Here is a 14,967-nt window from a genome sequence, read left to right as displayed (position 1 = left end):
CCCCCTCCCATGGCCCCGGGCCCGGCCCCGTCTGCTCCCAGGGCCAAGCATCCCACCGGGGCCAGGGCCACCATCACTGAAGGTCATCACCAGCCACACAGGCTGGGGACAGCCAGGGATTTTGGGGACTCTGCAAAGGGACACACACACACACACCCCCAGGGCAGGGCCCTCACTGGGGGTAAATGCCCACCCCAGGGGGGTCAGGGGTTCCCCTTGCTCCCACCCTGAGCCCACGGTCTCCCCCCCCCCAAGCCACCCCTGTCACCCAGGAAGGCTCCAGACACCCTGTCCTCATTAACAACATGGGTTCATTTATTTTCCCTCCAATGCCTCAGGGCTCCACTGGCCGTGGGAGGGCAGATTTGGGGTAAAACCAGGCAGAAATGGGCCAGGATGGGCACATGGTGGCACTCAGCAGTCCCCATGGTGGGAGCTACCACAGATGCTGTTCTGCATGCCCAGTGAGACCATGGTGGATGTGAGGGGTGGCCCCAGGGACTGTAAGGACCCTCCCTCACAGTATGGAGGCACCGAGCAGCAGCTCCCAGGGATGTGGGAAAAACCACAGCCCACGCGGCCCTTGGGTTGCACCGGCATTTTCCCCCAAGCTGTCGGTCCTCCTCGGCCCCCCTAGAAGATGCTCACCCTCCTGCCACAGAGCAGCTGGGGCTCGTGGATGGCCTGCCACATCACCGCCACCTCATAGGGCACGAAGCGGTGCACCAGCATCAGCTCCCGGTAGTAGCAGGGATCGAAGGAGTCTTCGTTGGCTTGCACCCCCACACCCATGGTCCGGATGCCAGCGTGGGAAGCAGGCAGCAGCCCTGCCTTCTCCAAACACATGCCCAGGTAGACGTCATCGATGGGGAAGAGCCTGATGTCCTGTGATTCCCGGGAGATGACGCGGGCAGTGAAGCCGGACATGAGCATCCCACTGCCGCCACAGTAGGGTGGGTACCGCCTGGAAGCCAGGAGCTGCATGGGCACAAAGTACTTGCTGCGCTGGAGCCGGACGGGGCTGTTGTTAACAAAGAGCTGCCCCACCATGAGGTGTTGCTCCTGGGCACCCTGGGTGGCCATTGCGAAGCGAACAACGTTGTCAGTGTTGACGAAGACGTCATCATCCCCATTGAAGATGAAGCGGACACCGGGGCAGTGCTCCACCAGCCAGGTGTGGAAAAGCACCTGCTTCAGCGTCAGGTTGAAGAAGGTGTCCCTGAAGTCCCACTGCAGCACGTCCCCGTGCTCCCGCTGCTCCAGCCGCAGCAGCTGGTTGAGCTTCTTGGCATCCCGGGCACGCGGGGCTACCCCCACCAGGAAGACTCGGCGGATGAAGGCTCCTTCAAAGGTCCTCTCCTGCCCCCAGGTCTTACGGATCACCTCCCGCCGCTCGTAGTTCACCGGTGAGGACTTAATGGCCAAGAGGAGGAAGATGCTGGAGGACCCCTGGGGCCCCCCGCACTTGCCGGGGATGCTGAGCAGTACTGGGAAGGACCGGCAGTGCTGGTACCCGCATGAAGTCCTGCACATGGCCAGGCAGCTTGGTGAAGCCGGAGATGTTGTGCAGAGGTGTTGGCCATGCATGGGGCAGGAGAGGGCAGAACCCGGAGCGGGGGGAGGCTGGGGGTCACCTGGGGGCTAGGGGGGGTGCTGTGCTGAGGGGCCATGCTGGACCACAGCTGGTCATTGTAGCAGAGCAGGTAGCAGAGGCCCAGGAGCCCCACGGTGACCAGACCCCACAGCTCCAGCCTGTGGCACCACAGGGACATGCTCTGCAAGAGATGGGGAGTGGGTTTGGCACCACTCGACGCCGCAAACCCGCGGGCATCCACAACAGAGAGATGCCCCATGCCAGGGCACAGCATCTTTCCCTGTGGAGCTGGACCACAGAGCTCCAGGTATGCAGAGGGGAACGGGGAGATGCCCCCCACCGTGCTGCACGGTCACACTGTGCCACCGGCAGCCAGCGAGGTGTTTGCTGCCATGCAGGGAGCGCCCGGGCTGGGCAGGGCACCCTTGGGTGCAGCACAGGGTCTGACACCTCCGGCCGCGCCAGGAAACGTGTGGCAGAACCAAGGAGAGCAACAAAATGCTGGTGCTGGGATGGGGTCATTCTCCTTTGGGAGACCAAGCACAGCCCCAAAACCTGGGGATGACCAGCAAGGGTGTGCAGCCTCCAAGGACCTGCAGCCCCCCGGGACCCGCTGGCACGGGGCAGGGACCCAAGGAGTTTGCACTGGCTCATGGCATAGGGGGGAGGTGGTGGGGTGGTCCCTGCTGCAAGGAGCCCACCTGGGTTTGCTGCCAGCAGCCCTCACCCTCAGAGACAAAGTACCAGGACAGGGGTCCCCCGGGCAGCACGTGGGGACCCCAGCAAGAGCTCATCTGCCGCTCGTCCACCGGCACCACGCAGAGCCCAGCCAGCCGGGGACGGATCCGGCACCAGCTCGGACCCTGCTTCACTGCAAAGAGCCATGAGCCCCCACAGAGAGCCCCCCACACCCCCCTGGTACCTTGTTGCAGAGCCAGCTCGGTGCCATCCTTACACTGTGCCTCTCCTGGAGCTGGGAGTGCGGTGGCCCCAGCGGCACAGGTACCTCTGCAGGGATCTTCCCCCTGCCCGCCCGTCCGTGCGCCCACCCACCTGCCGCAGGGGGGACAGTGGCACCCACGGGCGCAAGGAAAGGGCTTGGCCAAGCACTGCTGGCTCCCTGCCTCAGCTTCCCCCAGCCTCGCAGCACCGCGGTCCCCGGGGAGCCGTGGCACATGAGCCAAGCCGCGTTTCCAAGGAGCCTGGAGGCCCTGGGGATGGGCGTCATGGCAGGAGGCAGGCGGGAGCCGGCGGAGGGGTTATTAGAAAATAAAGTGTTTAATAAAAGAGCAGCTCCTGCTCCCTTCACAGCACAGGGGAGGGTGGAGGGGAACCGACCGCCGGGCAGCAGGAGACGACGCAGTGACAGCCACGGAGCGGGGGGCTGGAGGGAGAGGAGGACGAGGAGGAGGAGGAAGAGGAGGAGGAGGAGAGCAGCTCCCACCCAGCGGTACCCCCTCCCCAACTGGCCTCCATCCAGTGTTTCAAATTCACACAACCAAGGGGAAGCCCGGGGGGCTCAGAGGGTCCAGTGTGAGGTGGCTCAGGACCCTGCCAGGTAGATCCCTGTGGAAGAAAGGCAGTGAGGAGGGACTGAGAGGATGGGGGGCATGTGGCCAGCATGAGGACAGTCATCACCGAGGGGCCAGGGCTTGATCGGCCCCAAACTGGGCTACCAGCACCCTCCCTGGGCTGGGCATCGCCCAGTGAGGGAGGAACAGAGCTTGGGGTGCTATGGAGGGGACCCCATGCACCCCAGGGCCACAGGAAGCAGGGAGGGGACCCTGTGCACTTGGGGAAGGGACCCCATGCACCCCCCCCAGGGAGCAGGGAGAGGACTCCCATGCACGCTGGGCAAGGGAACCTGTGCACACCAAAGAGCAGGGGAGGGATCCTTCCCACCTTGGAAAGGGGAGCTCATGCACCCCAGGGCCATGGGGAGCAGGGAGGGGACCCCCATGCACCCCAAGGAGCACAGAAGGGATCCTGTCCACCTTGGGAACGGGAATTCACACACCCCAGGGAAGAGACCCCATGTACCCTGAAGAGCAGGGACCCTCTGCGCCCCCCTAAGGACAGGACCCCTGTGCACCCTGGGGCCACTGGGGATGGGGAGATGACCCCACATCCCCCAGGGCAGTGGGGAAGGGAGCCCACACCACCGAGCCCCCCCCAGCTGTACCTGTGGCAAACCTCTTCTTGACCAGTGACATGCGGTACCCAGCGCTTGCCAGCTCCACCTCGACGCCTGACAGCGTGCTGCCCTCGCTGCTGAACTGAGCCGCCACGGGGCTGGGCTTACTGGGCCCACAGAGGGGCTCCCAGCTGGCCGAGAGCTGGCCACACCCTGGGGGGAGTACAGCAGAGGGGTTGGGGGGGGGCGTGGGGGCTGAGCCTGCCCTCCAAGCAGGGCGAGCGCAGCCTCACCTCCCTGCCCCGGTGCACCCGGGATGTCCAGCAGCCTCCAGAGCAGCCTCTTCTCCTCCAGGTTCCTGCCGGGACATGGGCATGTACCCAAGCCCCCAGACCCAAACCACCCCCCAGCTCCAACCCATCCTCCCTGTTCCCACCTCCCCACCCCATCAGCACCCCCATTTCCCAGCTCAGCATCCCCCTCTCCCACCCTGGGGGGGTGGGGGGGGTGGTACCCCTGGTCCTGCATCCCCCCTCCCTTACCAGCTGGCCGCCGGCTGCAGTCGCAGGTTGGCCACGGGCTCGTCCACGGGCAGCAGGACGTGGACGTTGGCGAGCGGCACCGGCAGGGCCAGGGCGCCGGCATTGTAGCCGTACTCAACGTTGACCCGCGTCGCACCCGGCGAGCAGTCCCAGCGCACACACAGCCGCAGCGGTGCTGAGCCGGGACCCAGCCGCGAGAACTTGGGGGGGGTGGGGGTCACGGAGGGTCTGGGGGGGCACCGAGACCCTTCCATCCCCAGGAGCTGGGTGGGGGTCCCAGGGGTCCCAGCTCTCCCCCCTCACGGGGCTCACCTGGTATTTGAGCAGAGCCACGTTGTAGTAGGACGCGGCCGGACTCTGCTCCGCTTGCTTCTGCAGGTGCCCGGTCAGTGCCGCCATGTTCAGCCAGAAGTCCTTGGTGCTGGGGTCGCTCTGGGACGGGTCGCTGGGGGATGGGGTCAGAGCAGCGATGGGGCCTGGGCACCCTGGGAGACCCCAGGTACCCCGTGACCCAGCTCCCCAACACTGCACCTACTGGCTCCCAAGGATGCCCAGGCATTCCCAGGAAACCAGGCACCCCATGTACCCCAATATAGCACTCCCCATCGCTGCATCTACCAGCTCCCAAGGATGCCCAGGCCCACTGGGAACACCACGTACCCTGGTACCCAGCTCCCCATTACAGCATCTACCAACTCCCAAGGATGCCCAGGCCCACTGGGAACACCACGTACCCTGGTACCCAGCTCCCCATTACAGCATCTACCAACTCCCAAGGATGCCCAGGCATCCCCAGGAAAGCAGGTACCCCAATATAGCACTCCCCATTGCTGCATCTACCAGCTCCTGAGGATGCCCAGGCATCTCCAGGAAACCAGGCACCTCATGTACCCCAATATAGCACTCCCCATCGCTGCATCTACCAGCTCCTGAGGATGCCCAGGCATCTCCAGGAAACCAGGCACCTCATGTACCCCAATATAGCACTCCCCATCGCTGCATCTACCAGCTCCCAAGGATGCCCAGGCTCACTGGGAACCCCATGTACCCCAATGTACCGCTCCCCATCACTGCATCTACCAGCTCCCGAGGAGGCCCAGGCCTCCTAGAAACCCCAGAAACCCCAGTATCCAGCTCCCCATTGCAGCATCTACCAGCTCCTGAGGATGTCCAGGCATCCCAGGAAACCAGGCACCACATGAACCCCAACATACAGCTCACCACCACTGCATCCACCACCTCCCAGGATGCCTGTGCCCCCCCCAGCAACCGCTGTACCCCATTACCAGCTCCCAACCACTGCATCCCCAGCTGCCAGCCTGCTCAGGCATCCCCACGGTGCCACGGTGCCACTGTGTCCCCACACCTGTAGAGCAGCTCGGCATTGGGCAGGAACTGCTCAATGGCACCGGCGTTGAGCAGGCGAAAGCTGAGCACCGGGGGGGCCATGCTGCCGCTGAAGACACGGACGATGCCAGCGGGGAAGGACATGGTGAGCTCCCCTGTCACCTTCACCAGGCAGCTGCTGGAGACACGTCAAGGGGTCAGCAGATGCCCCAGGTGGGATGCAGCAGCTGAGGGGGGGGCCTGACACCCCCCAACCCCGGGACCCCCATACCTGTCGGCGTCGCGCCCCTTGAAGTATGCGTGGACGTACTCGGTGAAGGCAGTGGCCACTGGGAGCGCATCCTGCGAGCCCAGCACCACGGGGCTGGGACCCCGCGACAGCCCTGGGGAGGCAGATGGGGTCAGAGCCTGGATGGGACTCCCCATGCTATGACCCCCCCCTCAACCCCCCAGGACCCACCAAGCGCCGGCTGGGAGACAGCAAAGAAGCCCCGCTCGCCCAGGCTGGCAGGTGCCGAGTGCGAGGGGCCGCAGCTCCAGGAGGGCGAGGGGCTGAGCGAGCGCGACTGCAAGGCAAGACGGTGTCAGCCGGGGGGGTCTGGGTTTGGCCCCCACTATGGGGGTCCCACAGCCCAGCCCTGCTCCCCCCCACCAGCCACGCACCAGGTCGGTGTTGCTGCCCACGGCCGGGCCGCCCGCTGGCCTCTTTGTGCGGGAGCGGCGAGGGGGGGCCACAAGTGGGACCTCCCGGGGTGCTGCGCTGGGCCAGGGAGGGAGAGCATCTGGGGCGGGGGGCACAAACAGGAGGTGAGGAGAGAAACCCACCATGGGCAGGGCACCCCCAGTGGCACTCCAGCAGGGTCTCACCAGTGCCGTGACTTTGGCAGGTCTCAGCTGAGCCAGGGCTGGGTGAGACCCTGCACCCAGCTGAGGGGGGGGGGCAGAGTGAAGCGTAACTGGGGGGGGGGGGAGGGGGGTCCAGCTCCTGCCCCCCTGCCACTCACTCGGCTCAGGTGGTGGGGGAGCTGCCGGCGTGCCACCCTCGTTCAGCCTGGTCCCCGACCCTTGGCAGGTCCATGGAGAGGGGCTGGAGGACTCCCCCCCCGCTGGGGGGGGCGGGGGAGGAGGAGGAAGAGGAGGCCGAGTTGGAGGAAGGACAGGGCAGGGGGGCCTGGTCCCCACCGGGGCTGCGGGGTCTGACCCATGGTGGGGGCTCCCCAAAAGGGTCAGGTGAGGGGGCTTCTCGGTGTGCTGGGCCACTGGGGCAGCGGCTGCGCCCCCCGGGGCACCGACCCCCCGTTCTCCCAGAGCCCCTCGGCCCCGGGGCTGCTGAAGATGGCGAAGCTGGGGGGCTCGGGGAGGCGGCCGGCGGGGCTGCGGGGCCGTGGCACCCACGCACTGGGGTCCCGGGTGGCGGGTGGCGGTGGCAGGGGGTCTGGTAGGCCACCCTGCTTGGGGAGGGGGCTCTGCGGCGTTCCCGGCTGCGGGGTCCAGGGTCTGGAGTCCGGGGAGGGTCCGGGCGCGGGGTGCAAGGGCGAGTCCAGCCCCGAGTCCTCCACGTTCTCCGGGGAGGAGGAGGAGAAGGGGGAGGAGGAGGAGGTGAGGACATAGGTGCGGGGGGCTGCGGGAGACCCCCGTGTCAGAGCACTGCGATGGGGGAGCCATGGCACCCCAGGCACCGGGGTCCCCCAGTGCGTTCCCCGCTCCCCCAAATCCTCACCCGGGAAATCCTCTGCTTCAAAAGCCGACTCCAGTGGGGGCCCAAAGAGCGCAGCGGGGGGCACCGTGTCCAGAGGGGCTTTCCCAGGGCCGCTGCACCGGGGACAGAGCTCAGTGCCCACCCGGGACCCCCCTGGGGAGGGGACTCGGGGACGGCAGCATGGGGTGCAGCACCCCACAGCAACCCACTCCCTGCCCCATACCTGTTCACCTGTGCTGCCGGGCACACCCTCCCTGCGCTGTCACCTGTGGGGAGAGGCGACACGCTGGTGGGTGCAGTGGCTCTGCCCCCCACACCCCCAGGATGCCCCCGCATCCCCAGGACCCCCCAGCACAGTCTCACCCGCTGCCAGTGATCCTTCGGGGTCTGCATCGCTCGGGGCCGGGGTCAGAGATGCCACATGCCCTGTGGAGGGACAGGGACAGGCGGCGTTAGGGGACATGGAGCCAGTGGGACCCCCAAAACTGCAGCTGTGCCGAGCCCCCACGGTGGCACTTACGGGACGACTGTCGCTTTACGGTGCCCTGAAAGAGAATGGGGACAGAGGGTCAGCTGGCCCTGGCACGGTCCCTGGAGACCCTGCAGCCCCCCCACCAAGGCTCACCCCAAGGCTGGGGGGCAGGATGAGGTTCCCCACGGTGGCCTTGAGCTGCTCCATGGTGGCCTCGGCGCTGCTGGCCGCCTCCCGGGGCTGCACCGGCTTGATGTGGACGTAAAACTTGCGAGGCTCATCCTCGTCGTAGTCGGAGTCGCTGGAGGAGCAGACATGGTTCTCCGCCTCGGCTGACCCCCGTCAAGGCAACATCTCGTGCTCAGGGACCCCCCCAGAGCCCCCCAAACCCCACCCCCGCACACGCACTCCAGCCCAAGGATACTGTGGGCGAAGTCCGGGCGCACGGTGAACCCGTCCTCGTCCACCTCCGGGCAGCCCTGCGGGGAGATGCTCACAGAGGCGCTTGCTTCCCAGTTCTCCCAGTGTCAAAAAAAACAACCCCGGGGGCTGGCACTGGGACACTCACCACCTCGGCATCCAGGGATTCCCTGGGGAATGACAAGGGCAGCGTTAGATTCCAAAGAGAGGAAGGGATGCGGGATGCAGGGGCACAGAGAGGGGGATCTTACACAGCATCACGATCCCTCTCCTTACGGCTCAACCCAGGGATACGGAAAGCTTTACTACGGCTCCTCTTGGGTCCTGGGAAGCAGGGCAGGGGGCACAAAGTGGTGAGCAGCTCCCCCCCCACACCTCAAAATCCCCGGTGTGGGGCTGCTGGATGCAGACGTACTTGCCTTCCTGCGCTGGGGCCAGCCGGTACTCGTCAAAATCCAATGCTCCCTGCCACCAAGAGTGGGATCAGCCATCAGTGTCACAGCTCCATCCTCACACGAGGGTGATGCTCCCCCCTCCTCGCACGTGCGAGGAGGGGGAGCATCACCCTCGTGCAAATGGGATAGCCCACCAGGATGCTGCCCACAGCCTCACCTGGCCGCTCTCGCCCCCGCTGCCCTTGCTCTCAGCAAACCTCCGCAGCAGCATCTCGGTGCCGATGTTCTCCACGTTTTGCTTGAATTCTTCATGCACCTGGGGAAAAAAAAAAAAAGATGGGGGGTTGGCATGATGCTGAGAGTAAAGGAGGGGGGACAGCTCGGGGCTGTCTCCATCATTGTTCACTCCCCTGGGGACACACCTGCCCGATCTGGACGTGGGTGTCCTCCACAGAGTGCGAGTAGGAGCCAATGAGACCTTTCATGTGGCGTAGGTGGGCTTCCTCCACCTCCTGGAAGCGCTGGGGGGGGGGGGGGGGGGGCACAGAGGGGGTTATCCAGGGTGTCGTGTCCCCAGGGGTCAGCGTGTGGATAAGGGAGCGGGACTCAGGAAGGGTGGCGTGTCCCCAGGGGTTGCATGCCCAGGCAGTGGGGGCTCAACCAGGGGTGGCATGTCCCCAAAGGCCAACACTCCCCAGGGAAGGGTATCCCCAGGAGCTGGCATCGCCCAGGAGAGGGGGGCTCAGCACGGCTGGCATGTCCCCAGGTGCTGGCATCAAAACAGAGTGAGGCTCAGCCAGGCTGGCATGTCCCCAGGTACTGGCATCACCAGGGAATGGTGCTCAGCCCAGGTGGCATGTCCCTGGAGGTGGGCATCACCATGGGACAGGGCTCAGCCACGGTGGCACGTCCCCAGGGAACAGGGCTCACTCAGGGTGGCACATCCCTAAGGGTCAGCATCCCTGAGAAATGGGGCTCACCCCAGGGTGGCCTGTCCCCAGGGAACGGGCTGACCCGTGCCACCACTGCACTGCACGGCCAGCACTGGCAGCCTAAGCAGTGCCTGTGCGAGCCCTGCTCCAGCCTGCTGCTCCTGCCCACCCTGCTCCAGCTGCTGCTCCTGCCCACCCTGCTCCTGCCCACCATGGCCGAATCCAGCATCCTCTGCTCGAAGTCAGCCCGCGCCGCGTTGTACTTCTCCACCGCCCGCCGCAGCACCTCGCCCGCCTTCTTGGACTTGAGCTCTGCCTGCGGGACCGAGCGGGGGTCATGAGCCACCGGAGGGGACAGGGCCCACCGAGGGCAGGGGGACAGGGCCCAGCCGGGTCTCACCTTATCGATCTCCTTCTGGCTGGTGCCCTCCTTGCGGAGCCGCTCGTACTCCTGGCACTTGCTGTGGTAGCTCTCCTTGGACTTGGGCAGCAGCTGGGCCACCCCCGTGCAGCAGCTGGACAGCCTCCAGCGTCCCCCGACACCTCCTCCTTGGACTGGGGGGGGACACACACACAGAGGGGGTGGGCAGGGGGCCACAGGGTGCAGTGGGAGGGGATGCGGGGGACACGGTACCATTCTTGTGCACCCGGCCTTGCTCCTCGCCGTAGCGCGAGATCTCCTTGATGAGGGTCGTGCAGCTTCTTCATCAGCTCCAGGTGGCACAGGGCCAGCTTGTCTGAGGAGATGCGGAAAACCTCCCAGAGCGGCGCGAAGGTCCTGGCCGGGGGGTCAGGGGGGGTCGGGACACACGGTGAGCAGGGTGTCATGTCTGTCACCCCTCCCCCATCTCAGGGGTGCCCCGGAGCCCCGCTCACCCCAGCTGGGTGCCGTTGGTGGCCATCTTAGACAGCTTGACCATGGCCTTGGCGTAGTTCTCCTCAATGGCAGCCCTAGGGACAGCGGGGAGGGGGCACAGGGGATGGAGCCCAGCGATGCTGGGGACCCCCCCCTCGCGCCCCCCCCCCCCCCTCGGTACCTCTCACGGACGAAGTCAGCCAGCTCCTTGGTGGAGATCTGCCCGTGCTTCATGTTGTGGTAGAGCACGTCAAAGCCGTGGTTCTTCTCGCCCTGGCAGGGGACCACCCTCAGCCCCCTAAACCCCACCCTGGGGGGGTGTGCAGGGGGGTGCACAGAGGCCCCCACACCACCTCCACCAGGGGCATCCCACCAGAGGGTACCCCAGACCCCTGGGTTTCCGGGGTGAGCAGAGCAGGAAGCCATGGGTGCAATTTTGGGTGCTGCCCGTGACCCCCCGCCCCCCCCCCCCGGCACACAGGGGTGCCTCCCCCCCACCTCCCCCAGCAGCATTGACTGGGGGCTGGGGGGTGTCAGGGTGCCGGTCAGCCCACATGGGGAAACTGAGGCAGAGGGAAGGGGAAGGTGCAGGCAGCTGCCAGACCCGGCAGAGACCAAGCAGGAAGCAGGGGCCACGCTTCACCCCCACGTGGCGCTGCCAACTTCCCCCCCCGCGGCACTGGGGGGGGGGCACCATGGCCGGGGGACCCATCACCTGCACCCCAGCTCCCCCCCATCCCTCAGCAATTAATGCACAGCGTTAATGTGAAATTACCAGTGGCAACAAGTCTCCCCCCCCCCACTCACTGCAGGACCGGGGCGCCCCCCCCGGCAGTGAGCCGTGGAGGGTCGGGGGCACCCATGGGTGGGGGGTCCAGGCTTACCCAGAAGTGCTCGGTGAAGTAGGACATCTTGGAGGGGGGGGGAGGGGGACAGCGGTGTGGGGGACCCGCAGCTCAGCTCCCAGCACCTGGGCCCTTAGTGAGGGGGGGGCCTGGGGGGGGACCCCCACACACACCATGCCTGCACCTCCCGGTGTTTATCGGTTTTACTGGCAAAGCACAGCCCCGTGGCTATGGAAACCACTGCCCCGCCCAGACCCACCGCAGCCCCCTCCCCAAGGTGTGCAGCACCCGGGGGGGGCCGGGGGGGGCCACCGAGGCAGCGCCTGGGCCCGACACCAGATACGCAGCTAAATAATAAATGAGCGGCTGCTCTGTGCTGGCGGCTGCTGCTCCAGTGCCCCGCCATGCTGGTGGCCCCCAGCCCCCCAAACACACCCCCCCCCCCCCCCAGTCAGCCCCCTCCCTGCTGGGGGGAAGAGCCTCTGCCCCCACAAATGGTGATCCAGCTGCCTGCCCCCCCCCCCCCCAACTCTAAATGCACCGGCAGCTGTACTGGGGGGTCACCCACCGGAGCAGCCCCCCAGCATTCAGCAGGGGGGACCCCCAGGCTGTGCCCCCCCCCCCCGGGTGTTCCCCCCCCCCAGCTCCCCATCACAAAAACAGGAAACCAAAATATCGTGCGTGGCTGGGAGTTGGCGGGGAGGGGGGGGGCACTCACCCTGGGCTGCTGGGGGGCTTGTGGGCCACCCCCGATCATCCTCGGTGCACTGGGGGTCTGGGGGGAGAGAGAGGGAGGTTAGGGCGCACCGCAGCCCCCGCTCCTGCCCACCCGCCCCCCCCCCAGCCCCTTTGCACAGGCTGAGCCACCTGTGTCACGAGTGGGGCGGGCTCAGAGCAGCCCCCCCCCAGCTTCCCCGTCAGGACTGGGGGGGAACGGGACTGGGGGGGACACGGTGGGGGCTCAGGGCGGACCCCCACCCGCCGCTGGTCATGGGCGGCCGTGGACTTGCTGCCCCCTCCCCGCCGGTCAAAGTCCCCGGAGGTGACAGCGGCCACCGAGTCCCCAAGCGGGACAAGGCGGAGGGGGCACGGGAGGGGGTGAGGGGGGCGCATCCCACCGGGCTGTGGCAGGGACGACCCCCCCCACCCCAGGACCACCCCCAGCGCGCCCCCCCGCCGGCCAGCCCCAGCCACCCGCAGCGGTGACCTTCATCGGCCTGGGGTGTGGGTGACAAGGGGGGGGGGCCCGAGGGGTGCGGGGGGGGGGTGGGGGTGGAGGGGGGCGGCGCAGCCAGTCTGGCTCAACGAATGGCTGCACCTGCCCGGGCCGGGGACTCCTCGGGGCGGGGGGGGTCTGTGCATCTCACCCCCACCGGGCAGCGGGGCCTTTGGAAGGAGAAGTGCCGGGGGGTGGGTGGGTGTTGGGGTGTGCAGATGCTGCGCCACCCCCCCCCCAAAAAAAAAAAAAAAAAGAAAAAAAAGGAAAAAAAGGAGGGAAAGCACCGAGCCCTGCACCTGCAGCGGGGGGGGGTCGCGGGGGGGCTGCCCGCAGCACCGGTGGTTTAGGGGGGGAAGAGGCTACACCCGTGCACGGCGCGGAGGGAGGTTTATTGGGGGGGGGGGGGGGGCGCGAAGCACCGGGGGCTGCCCCGGGCGCCGCGGTGGGCTGCACTGCAGCGGGGAGCCACGCACAGCGCGGGGGTCTGACCGGGGGCGCGGGGCTGCCCCGGGAAGGGGCTGCTACAGCGGGGGGGCTGCAGCCACGCACCGCACGGGAGTGGCACGGCGGGGCCGGGGTCTGCACGGGAGGGGGCGGGGGTGTCTCCCGCTCCGGTACGCGGGGCCCCGGGGGTCAGTCGCTGCTCCCCGCCCGCGGGCGGGGCCGGGCGGCTTCGGGAGCCCCGCGGGGCCGCACTCACCTGCGGGGCCGCCGCCCCCGCCCCGCTCCGCTCCGCCGCCGCCCCGCGCCCGCTCCGGGCCGCGCGCTCCGGGCCGGGACCGCGCCGGGGGCGAGGGAGGCGCTGGCCACGCCCCCTCCCGCCGCGCCGCTTCGCCATTGGTCCCCACGCCCGGCAGCGGTTACCGCAGCCAGCGGCCGCCGCCTCTCATTGGTAGAGCCGCCGCCGCGCCGCGCGCGGGGAGGGGGCTCATTTGCATTTTTAAAGCGGCCGCCGCCACCCTTCGGGTGGTGTTGCGGGCGGGGGGGCTCGCAGCCACCTGTACCGGTACCCTGCCCCTGGGGCTCCCACCATCCCCGGGCTGCCACCTCGGGCGCTGCCAACCGTGCCACCGCCCGCACCCCACCATGAACCCCCCCACCGACCCCGAGGGCTGCAACCACCCCCCCGCGGTCCCGGGCCGCCCCCCCCCCCCTTTCCCCGGTGCAGCGCCCCCCGCCGGTGCCACCCGGTGCCTCGCACCCCGCTGAGCTCATGCCCTGGCTCCGGCTGACACCGGGGCGGCAGCGGCACAGCTGTGGGCAGCGGATGCCATCCAGTGGGTGGGGACCGAGGGGGCTTTGCCCCCCAGGAATCAACCACAAACATCCCCCAGACTTGGGGACCCGGCCCCGGGGTGCCACAGCCGCGAGTGCTGGTGGCAGGGCTGGGACAGCCAGCCAGGCTGGCGCGTCACGCGGTGGCATTGGTTACGTTCCCTTTTGTCCCATCGACGCCTGCCTGGCCTCGGGATGGTGCGGCTGTGCCAGGCCACCCGGTGCCACCAAACCACCCAGCGAGGACACGGGGCTGGGGATGGAGGGGACAGTGGCCAGCCAGCCTCCCCTGGCCGCATGCAGGGCTCTGGCCAGGATCCCAGGATCTGGCCTTTCCTGGTGCTCACCAGCACCCCGGTGACCCCGTGGCACCCTCGGGCATGTCGGTGGGTGCCAAGGGGCAGCGATGGCAGAGGAGCCCCCCCCAGCAGAGTTGCCACCCCCTCCCCGCTGCCATCCACCCCCTGGCTCACACAGCTCGAAGCCAACCGGGACCCCTCACAGCACCAGTAAAACGCCTGGTCCTGCGGTGCTGGAGGGGCCTGGTGGGACGGTGACAGTGGCAGTGCCAGGCACAGGCACAGCCCTGCCCCCCGCCTCAGCACGAGGGGTCACAACCCACCTCCAAGGGAGCGCCCCCCCCCGAAGAGCCCCCTCCCCAAGATGCTGCCGTGGCCCCAGCAAAGGGCCTGGCAAGGTCCTGGGGAGGTTTGGGGGATGGGGAGATTCTGGGGGAGGTTTTGGGGTTGGGGGTTCTGGGGCTTCAGGGTGGGGTTTTGTTCCCTGGTCCTGCCAGGCTTAAGGCTGAGCATGCAGGGTGGGGGCTCAGTGCTGCAGCTGGGGCACAAGGACACGGGACCCCCCAGCACCGAGGAGACTCCAACCCCCCCCCTCCCCCAACACACACGCAACGCCCCCACCCCATGCCGAGAGCGGGGGCAGAGCGCAGTGGCTGCAGCCCCCTCCTCTGCGGGCCGGGGGCGGCGGGGATGGGTATGCAGTTGTCATAGCAACCCTGCATCCATCCTCAGCCGAGCTGGTGTACCAGCCCTGCTCAGCCCCTGCCCCCCAGCACAGCACCCCCCCCAGCCCCTCTCCCACCCCCCCAGCACGATACCCTGGACCCCCCCAGCCCCTCTCCCACTGCAGGCTCCCACCCCCGAGCATCCCCCCACCCCCAGGGCTGAGCCCAACCCAACCATCATTCCACACTCCCAGTACCCCCAAACCACCCTGC

The 14,967-nt window shown here is 67.8% G+C and overlaps 2 protein-coding genes across 2 annotated transcripts; both read right to left on the bottom strand.

Annotated features, from left to right (window-relative positions):
* Nucleotides 1-291: 291 nt before the first annotated feature.
* B3GNT3 (UDP-GlcNAc:betaGal beta-1,3-N-acetylglucosaminyltransferase 3) lies at nucleotides 292-2,694 on the bottom strand. The gene is given in 3 exon segments (XM_014284187.3): nucleotides 292-1,512; nucleotides 1,514-1,568; nucleotides 1,570-2,694. Coding segments are annotated over 3 exon segments (1,233 nt in total). The 5' UTR covers nucleotides 1,869-2,694; the 3' UTR covers nucleotides 292-633.
* A 153-nt stretch (nucleotides 2,695-2,847) lies between these two features.
* On the bottom strand, nucleotides 2,848-13,251 carry FCHO1 (FCH and mu domain containing endocytic adaptor 1). Its single transcript, XM_055708050.1, is given in 33 exon segments — nucleotides 2,848-3,160; nucleotides 3,777-3,941; nucleotides 4,022-4,086; nucleotides 4,271-4,470; nucleotides 4,583-4,715; nucleotides 5,637-5,792; nucleotides 5,889-6,000; nucleotides 6,078-6,183; nucleotides 6,281-6,399; nucleotides 6,622-6,721; nucleotides 6,723-6,861; nucleotides 6,863-7,238; nucleotides 7,338-7,429; nucleotides 7,540-7,646; nucleotides 7,648-7,742; nucleotides 7,837-7,861; nucleotides 7,942-8,120; nucleotides 8,213-8,267; nucleotides 8,357-8,378; nucleotides 8,460-8,532; nucleotides 8,628-8,673; nucleotides 8,821-8,919; nucleotides 9,026-9,124; nucleotides 9,747-9,851; nucleotides 9,936-10,040; nucleotides 10,042-10,081; nucleotides 10,163-10,224; nucleotides 10,226-10,313; nucleotides 10,412-10,486; nucleotides 10,573-10,664; nucleotides 11,276-11,362; nucleotides 11,955-12,011; nucleotides 13,156-13,251. Coding segments are annotated over 31 exon segments (3,180 nt in total). The 5' UTR covers nucleotides 11,303-11,362; nucleotides 11,955-12,011; nucleotides 13,156-13,251; the 3' UTR covers nucleotides 2,848-3,137.
* Nucleotides 13,252-14,967: the final 1,716 nt, after the last annotated feature.

This window comes from Falco cherrug, chromosome 4 (assembly GCF_023634085.1).
Source record: "Falco cherrug isolate bFalChe1 chromosome 4, bFalChe1.pri, whole genome shotgun sequence".
Taxonomy (NCBI): Eukaryota; Metazoa; Chordata; class Aves; order Falconiformes; family Falconidae; genus Falco; species Falco cherrug.
This window is presented reverse-complemented; position numbering and strand designations above follow the sequence as displayed.